Source organism: Fukomys damarensis, unplaced genomic scaffold, assembly GCF_012274545.1.
Source record: "Fukomys damarensis isolate Sample0158 unplaced genomic scaffold, DMR_v1.0_HiC HiC_scaffold_22, whole genome shotgun sequence".
Classification (NCBI taxonomy): Eukaryota; Metazoa; Chordata; class Mammalia; order Rodentia; family Bathyergidae; genus Fukomys; species Fukomys damarensis.
This window is the reverse complement of record NW_022900934.1, coordinates 21,211,210-21,220,465: the sequence shown is the minus strand read 5'-3', so window position 1 is coordinate 21,220,465 and position 9,256 is coordinate 21,211,210. Positions and strand designations below refer to the sequence as shown.

The window sequence follows — 9,256 nt, the reverse complement described above, 5'->3', positions numbered from 1 at the left end:
TTTTTTTTTTTTTTTTTTTTTTTTTTGGTACCAGGGATTGAACTCAGGACCTTGTGTTTGCAAGGCAGGTGGTGGCACCACTGAGCTAAATCCCCGGCAACAATTTTTATTAAAAGTCAGGAATATCTATTTTTAAATTTATTTCACTTCATTTAACTCCAACTAAATTTCTTTGAACTGTGTGTCTTAATGGATATCATTGTGTTTGATTTTATAGACTGAAGAACTAATCAAAGCTTTGCAGGATCTCGAAAATGCTGCATCAGGGGATGCAACTGTTCGACAGAAAATTGCTTCTCTTCCCCAAGAAGTGCAGGATGTCTCTCTATTGGAAAAAATAACAGGTGAGATAGTAGAGTCTGGTGAATGCAGGACTGATGTGTAGTTCCTCGGTAGGGCATTAAACTGTAGGATGTGCTGATGCCTGCAGGCATAGACTTTCTGGGTGATGCTTTGCCACCTTGTGTTTTGCAAATGAATCATATGCAGAACAAAGAAACACTTGGAATAGCCAAAGCTTGAGTAATGATTCTAAGAATTATTGCAGAAATGCCAACATGCCACAACCTGTAGCACCTTGAATAAGCTTTGTTGATAACACAGTCCAAATTGTATATATGTGGAACAGTGTGGGTGAGAGGAGATAGGCATTAAACTCATGACATTCTAAAATAAAATAATTTATGATACAGGACTCTGATTTATACACTCTGCACTGGCATGCTTTGGTCATGTCATGTTACCCTGATGTTGACCACTCCCGGTTAAAACAGAAGCTGACAACTTACTTCTTTCTGTATAGGAAGTTGAAGGGAAAGAATGAAGCATGAACTAATTTAACAGTATATTCTCTGCTAGTTACTATACTCTTGATGATTGTTGAAGATTGCTGAATGTATATCCCCCATGTTAATAATAGATAGAGACCTTTGAGAAGTTACGTGTCTTGCCCAAAGTCAAATAGGTAGTGGATCTTGAGATTCCACCCTAGGCTGCAAGTTCCGTGTTCTTTCCATTGTAGAAGTGCAGACTTTTCATTCCACTGTCTTGTAGAGGACACTGTTTTCCCTCCTCTAGTTTCTTGATTTGGCTACTTCTCTGAATTCCTCTGTATTCACGTAAAGGAAGTCAAGGCTACTCAAGAAGTACTTCCTTCATTCAACAAATATCTGAGGCTCACTGTACCCTCAGTGTCTCGCCCATATTCCCTCAACCAGGTTAAGTGCCAAGAAGAAAAATAAGGCAAGAGTTTGTAATGATCTTTGAATAGAGAACCAAAGAAATTAGGAAGCAGATCACGGTGATGTCTGAGGGAAGGAATTACCAACAGGCAGTACAGAGAAAAATCTGAAGGCTACGTGTGCTTAGTGGGACAACACAGTGCAACAGAGAAGCCTTTGAAATTACATGAGAAGCATTTTATCACTCTCACTCTGTGTCCCCCTTTCCCTCCATCTAACCCTTGAGTATTCACTTTTTATACCCAGAGTCTTTGTCCTCTCATATATACCATAAACATCTTTTCTTTTTCCTCCCTACTGTAATCACCTGGCAAAACCCTGAAATTGGTTAAATTGAACTTTTAAAAAATTATTTTTATAAGGGCTATTTATATGTGGCACTGGGGGTTGAAACTAGCGACTTCATACTGAGTTCTATCTCCTGTCCTTAAAAAATTTAATTAATTAATTTATTTATTTATTTTTGCATTTTTTTGGAAACAGGGTCTCAAAAGATCAATAAGTTGTCCAGGCTGAACTCAAACTTGGTATTTTCTGCCTCAGCCTTTCAGGTTTTTGGTATTACACCAGTGCCAGCACACCTGGCTATTATTTATTTACTGTGGTGCTGGGTATTGACCCAGGGCCTTACACATGCTAGGCAAGCATTGTACCATTGATTACGCCCTATCCTATTTTCACTTTTAAATTGTGGTAAAATATACATAATATAAAAGCATACAGTTCAGTACTTTTACATTGTTTTGCAATCAGTTTCCAGAATTCTGTCTTGTGAAACTGAAATTCTATACTCAATAAACAACTCATTGTACCTGCCTTATCCCTTGGCAACCACCCATCTGAAATCCAACTTTTCTTCTTTCTGTGCCTGTGCAGCTGAATATAGCTGGGGAAAGTAATTTATAAGCCTTAGCCTCTTATTTCTCTGGATGACCATGCTGTATTCTAAACTGTCCCTCTCTCTGTTAGGTAAATCTGCTTCTTATCTACTCAAGAACAGCCTGTGCTGCAAAGTCAGACCTTGTCTCAAAAGAAAATAGAGAGGAAGATGGTGGCGGGGGGAGGACACCCTTCACTTTTACATCTCCATCTCTTCTCTTCTAGACAGTTCTAAATAACATAAACATTTTTATGTACGTGTGCTAGGGATTTAACCCAGGTCCTTGTGTATGCTAAGTACACGCTCTACCACTGAGCTAGATAGCTAGATCCCCAGCCTTATAACATTTTCTATCTCTGCTCCCCCTGCATAGGAAAAAAAATGTTCTTTATCCTACATCTTTCTCTAGCCACTGCTTTATCGCCTTGGTTCGTATTTGCTCTGTCTCACTATCTCTGTCTCTCTTCTTCCCCCTCTCCCTTCTTCATCTCCCTCTCTCCCTCCTCTCTCTCTCTCTCTCTCTCCTCTTTTCTTTCTTTCTTTTTTTTTTTTTTGGTACCAGGGATTGAACTCGGGTCCTTGAGCTTGCAAGGCAGGCAGCAGAACCACTGAGCCAAATCCCTGGCCCTCCTCTTTTCTTTTGAGATAAGGTCTTACTTTGTATCCCAGGCTGGCCTTGAACTCTTGATCATTCTGCCTTAGCCCCCTGAGAGCTGGAATTGCAGGCATGTACCTTATACCCCCTTTTCTGTTCTTTTTAACACAGCATAGGATTACCTTTGCTGCCTCTGCTTCATTCCCTCCTGTCTTCTTGATTTCAACTTATTGAACCTGCTCTTGTCAGAGCTGCTTATGACTTTATTAAATCGTGGATTCTCTGCCCTTATTTTTTCTTGACCCCTAGTAGCATTTGATATGGTTAATTATTTCCTCTTCCTGAAAATACTTTCTTAGTTTTATAGATAGAATAATATTCCCCTCCAAAAAAACTGAGTCCGCATCACCAGGACCTTGAATATGTTATCTTACATGGCAAAAATAACTTTGTGGATGTGTTTGGGGTTAGGATCTGGAGATGGGAACGAAATTCTGGATTAGCCAGGTGGACCCAGATAATCATAGGGGTCCTTACAAGAGAGAAGGGATAGGATCTTGGAAGCAGAGATTGCAGGATGTGCTTTAGAGATGGAAGAAGGGGCTGAGATAATAAATACTACTACACTTTAAGGTATTTTAGGCCACTAAATTTGTGGTTTGTTTAAGCAGCAATAGCAAGCTAGGATCCCCTATTCTTGCTTTCCTTGTGTCTCTCTGGCAGTATCTTTTCTGTTTCTTGAGGCTTTCTTCACTTCCTTTGACTTCTTAGTGTTGATTTTTTAGCCTTCTTCTATAGCTAGTTTCAGGGACAGTTCTTAGCCAGTTTGCTAACTTGAAACAATTTTTATGCTGATAATGTTCTAATTGATATTGCCTTTGTACTTGAGACCCATACATCCACCCTCCTGGCTGGTTGAATGTTTTGAGAGGCATTGCAAGCTTGGCCTGCCCCTAACTGAACTTCTGAGCTTCTCTCTGAAAATAATTTTTCTCGTGGTCTTCACCATCTCAGTAAATTCATCTCACTCCTGTTGATTAGGACCCAAAATAGTGCCTGATATCTGTTCACCACCTCTCCTACTATCTGGTACAAGTCATTGCCATGCTCACTGAAATAATTGCAATAGTTTCCTTCCCAGTCTGCCACCACTTCTTTGTCTCTTATTCCCAGCCATATTCCTACTCTCAACATTATAATAATCAGAGTGACCGTCCTAAACCAAAGTTGAATCACATCTTACCTTGTTCAGAACACCCCAGTAGGACCTGCCCCCCATTCACCTAGAGTAAAAGCCAGAGGCTTTCATTTCTTTTATTTCCTCATGGACTTTCACTGCTTTCCCTTTGCTCACTGTCAGGTCCTCTGAGCTTCTTGCCAGGCAACAGGCACCCTCCCTCTCAGGGCCTTTGGACATGTCACTGTTCTCTTGAGTCCTTATTTATGTATCTCATTCCACTGAAGCCAACTCTGACCACCTTGTTGAAAAGTGTGCCCCTCCACCAAGGCCCTGTTCTTTCTCCTGTGTACTATACTGTATATCTGGTTTCTCTTCCTATCTGAAAATGTAAACTTGAGAGCAGAGACTTTTTGTCCTTTTGTTCCCTGCTCTCTCTTGGAACCTAGGTACTCAGTAAGAGCTCAGACATTTGTTAGGCAGAGTGGAAGGTTGTGAGTAGAGGATTGGTGGGTTTGAAAGCCTGATTGGAATCAGTTTAGTAACATGGGAGAGAGGAGGTGGCTATAGGGAGTGTAGATAGAGTTTGTTGTAAAAGGAGAGCAAGGAAATGGGGCAGTAGCTAGAGAGTACTAGGTGCTAGCTGGTTGGAATAGCTGTAGATTTGCCTCTACTTCTTGAGGAGAGACGAATTGATGGTGCAGGAGAAACACAGAAGCTAAGTCTCTGTCAGCTTGAGAGAGTGGCTGCCCACGCACGAGTGGATGGCTGTCCACAAGAGGCTCACTTCTGCTCCTCCACATCAGGGAGGGCTGGAGCATAGCCGCAGGTAAGTGCTGTAAAGTGAGATCTTGCTTCTACATTTGCCCTGCATTTTCTTTGTAACTCAGTGAACTATAAAAAGTCATTTTTCCGGGTTTTAGTTATTTGTGTAAATGATTGACTTCTTTGTACAAGTTCTTGAGGGTGAAAATTGACTTTTAAAATTTTTTAAAAATTGTTTTCTTTGCTGTTTGTTTCCCCAGCTAGTCAAACATCCTAATAAATTAACTGTTTAAGACAAGAGAGATTAATCAAGCAACAACAAAGTTAAAATCAGCCTATCCATACATAGACACATTTGTAGTTTTAGTTTCACTACCTCCCATACATAATTTTAATAGTTCTTTATGCATATAGATCCTTCTTTTGTTCCTTGTGCTGAGCCTTTGTTCACCACTTCTGTCAACAGTTTTTTGAAGTTGTACATAGTAAATATAAGAATTGTTTTATGAAATGTTGCTCTTGTTTTTATGTTTATAAATAGTGTATTTCTATGGTGGGTCCGATCAAAAACATTTGAAAGCCTCTGTTCCTTTTTAGACCCTTTATTTTGCTGATGATGGGAAGAGAGCTTATGTCCTGGGTTAAGGCTTACATAGTTGAAGAGGTAGAGTCCATTTTAAAGTCCTGGCTTTGAATCCCAGCTCAACTGACCACATATTAAACCTGTCATGTAGCTTTGTATTTTTTTCTTTCAATTTGCACACCCAAGAAAGGAAAGCTTGCTTTTTTATTTCAGAGGAATGTAAAAGGTATACTTAATAAAATAATACAAACAAAAGCATTTGAACTTCACAAAGGCAAGGAAAATCATTTCATGGATGACTTTAAATATCTTCCTCTCTATTTTGTTTGTTGAGCTTTTGCAGGAATAGACATTTAAAATTATTTGCCAGATTTCCCTTCCCATACAATTGCCCTACTTCAGGTAATTCTGAGTGAAAGCCTTTGGGTTTCTTAGCCAGCCAACTCATTGTTTCTATAGGTTCTGGCTTATTCTTGGACTCTATGATGGGAGAGAAACTGTAAACCTTTCCCCAGAAATGGTTGCAGCTGTACCTATGTGATTTGTATGTTGTCTCTATTTTTGGTCTCGTTTGTACTTAGACAAAGAGGCAGCTGAACGTCTTTCAAAAACAGTAGATGAAGCATGTCTGTTACTAGCGGAATATAACGGGCGCCTGGCAGCAGAACTGGAAGACCGGCGCCAGCTGGCTCGGATGTTGGTGGAGTACACCCAGAATCAGAAAGATGTTTTGTCAGAAAAAGAGAAAAAGCTAGAAGTGAGTATATTGCAAAGCAGACCCATATTCCCCGAGTTTCTCTTTCTATAGCCCACATTAGCAGTTTTTTATTGTGCCGTAATTAACATGTTTTTATCTTTTATAAATTAATGAGATGGGAATGTCCATTTGAAATTGTAATTTGATCCTGGTTAAAATTAAAGTCATGTTTTTATATGTATAGAAAAGAACAAATTGGATTGTAGAAAACAGTGAACTCTTAACAGCATTTAGGATTTTGATACTGAGTTTTACCTCACATTAAAAGCAAATTGCACATCAAAGTGCAGAAAGGATAGCAAAGCTAAAGAATGTTTATTTGGTGATATATAGGAAATGCATTAAAATTTCTTTTGAGTGCTTTTAAGTTTTATTTCTGACTTGTATCAGTGCTAATAAAACCAATAAGTCATCTGATTCCAAGCTTTCTCTATGTCATTTCTAAAATGTCACAGTAATGTTTATGGAGTCTGCTTCTCAAGCTGAGAAGGGACACACGTCTGCCCTGAGTTGAGGAGATGACTCTGAGGGCCCTTGGGTGGGAAGTCAGAAACATTCCTTACTGTGTACTGGTTTGGCTTCTTCATTGAGTACATGGGTTAACTTCAGTGCCTAGTTCAGTGATTTTGGAGCTTTGAATGATACAAGCAGCCTGCTATGGCACACTGGTCCCTTAGGATAACAGAGACAGCAGGGTGGACATTTGAGAATTTTTGCTTGTCACAAGCTGCTAGACTTCTTTTTTGAGAATTGTCTACTTTTAATCTTTTAAAAAGATACATGGAAGAATTTTAGCCAGTAATTCTGCGAAGGAAGGACAGATCTGAGTTGGAGAATCAACCACATTCTTTTACAAAAAACACTTCTGAAAGTCCAGTAGGTGAAGGAGTAGGTAAAGTCACTAGGTAAATGAGCAGGAAAGCCACCCTTCCTGTTCTGTGGCCCTAAAGGGGGGAACACTGAGTTAGCTCAGACTGAGATTGTAGTATTTACTATCTCACACAGTCAGCAGACTTAAGTCCTTTTTACCGTATTCTTACCTGCGCTGATTATGGGATAGTGGTAGCAGGGACTTCATATTTCTAGCCAGTGTGAATGTGGAAGATGGGAAACAGCCATAAAAATACTGTGGCTTGGATGTTGAAGTCGGCACTGACCAGAAATCCTAAAGGGAGTTTCACAGGCAGTACCAGACGGTCATTTATCTGAAATGCTCATCTTTCACTGAGGAAGCCTTTTCAGCACTGTGCCCTGGGACTAATAAGAAAGTGTAATTAATGATTCTGGTTGTAAGTCGCCATGCCATCTGTTGAACTGCCCCTTGGCGACACATTAAGGGCTTTCTCTGATCTGTCAGACATTGATTATCATGAGCAGCTGTTGTTGGGTGGAACATTGCAAGCTACTATAGAGGACAGGCTTTGAGAAGGAGTCTGTAGGTAGAGCTGATTAACTCTTTGTTTTGTCATCTACCCTCTCCTAGTTGCACTTTCTTATCTATTTCTGCAAGAGTCATTCTGGTTTCTGTAGAACGAGTGGTTTGCTGGGTGCCATAAGAGGTCACTGAGGTATAGAAATGGACCAGAGATTTGGCCATGTTCTGTCTTTTCTGCTCACGTTTTCCCCTGCTAGTTCATTTAGTGGAGTGGCATTGAAATTCCCAAGGTTAAGAAGCAGAACAGGAAAGCCTCAGCACTGCAAAGCACAGAGTCTGAACTAAAGATTCCTGTCCCAAAAACCTGATGTGTAACTTGAAAGGTGTTATTGGTACTCTGAATTTCTCCAATTCCTCCAAAAGTCTCTTGCTGATGGGAATAGTGCCTTAGGTATACAAGTTATTTTTAACCTTCATTTTGGTTGCATAGATAGTCCTTTAATTACCAAATCAGAATGCTAATTAAATCTTTCATTTTTAATCCTTTCATTGCCTTCAGTGTATAAAAATAAGGAATTCTTAGGATTTTTTGAAATGTGTTTTTTTCTTGGGAGTCTGCCCCCCTCCCCAGTTTTAATTTGTTAACACATAGGTTTATATTTTCTTTTTTTGAAATTTTATATTGTTTTATGTAACAAGCATCTCTTCTTTTACTTGAGAATTTTATGTTAGATTCTTGTGGCTCCTAAACCTGGGATTTACGGAGTGTGTTGATGCAGCACCTAGAACATAAGGGGGCGGGTTATGGTGCACAGAGGAAGATCATGTTTCAGAGAAGCTGTTCTGGTATAGATAAACATAAAACATAAAATCAAATCAACTCATTGTGCACAATGCAGATTAAGACAGTTGACAATTCTGATTGTGGTTTAAGGTAAATCCATACTTCCTCTCAGATAATAAAGCCTTTTTGTGAAAGGAAACAGCAATTGAAGGAGAGAAGTATATTTATAAAAGGGGAGCAGCCAGACTGGTCCTGGCAGGCATGAGAAGAAAGACAGAGGGTGTGGGAAGGAGGACTTGGAGACCACCAGTAGGGAGTGAGGGTCTTTAAGAGGCTACTTAAACATTCAGTCAGCAGCATCTGTACCAATCAGTAGATACAGAAAGGTGAGCAAGATGTGCTTCCTCTGATGAGATGCTTATTAAAAATGTAAAGGAATTATCAAATGCATGGGCTCACAGGCCTTCAGCAAGTCTTCCAAAGTTGGCTAGCTAGACTGTATGCTCACTGATGGTTCTCACAGTACTGGAAACATATTTCTCAGTAAATATTCTATGACTGAAGTTTATTACTTGATGTAACCTTTTCCTGTTAAGTTATTTTTAGGTTGCATTAAGTGGTTTAACAAATCTGATTTAATTGTTGGTTATAGAGTATGTTAGTAAAGAAAGGTGACTAATAAAAACTCTTTAACAGGTTTCTCTTTTGTTCTACTTTTTCTTTAAACTCATGGTTCATTTTGAGATGATAATCTTTTATTTTTACTGTCTTTTTCTGGGTATCATGATTGACACTGGCTTACCTCCTTTCCCTTAAACTCAGGGTAAGGTAAGAAAGAAACCTACTGAAAATCTGTTTATAATGGTTTGTCATAAACATGAAAAAAAATCTAGAAATAGAAAAGCATGCATATGGACCTAAGTAAAAATAGCAGCCCAGAAATAAGGTATGCAATATGGGTACTCTAGAATAAGGCTGATAAAAGGTTTAGGGTTTGTTTTGTTTTGCTTCTGTTAGTTGTAGTAGTGAGAATCAACTCAGGAGCGCTCTGTCATTGAGTTACATCATCAAATCTTTTTTTTTTTTTTTTTTTTTTTCG

The 9,256-nt window shown here is 39.2% G+C and overlaps 1 protein-coding gene across 2 annotated transcripts in view; it reads left to right on the top strand.

Moving 5' to 3' along the window:
- The window catches only part of Rprd1b (regulation of nuclear pre-mRNA domain containing 1B), a 52,118-nt gene that overhangs the window by 22,116 nt on the left and 20,746 nt on the right, over nucleotides 1-9,256 (top strand). For both annotated transcript variants that reach the window (XM_010640046.3, XM_010640047.2), the window contains 2 exons: nucleotides 218-344; nucleotides 5,823-5,998. In XM_010640046.3, the coding sequence (XP_010638348.1) occupies nucleotides 218-344; nucleotides 5,823-5,998 (303 nt within the window). The remainder of the gene's footprint in view (nucleotides 1-217; nucleotides 345-5,822; nucleotides 5,999-9,256) is intronic.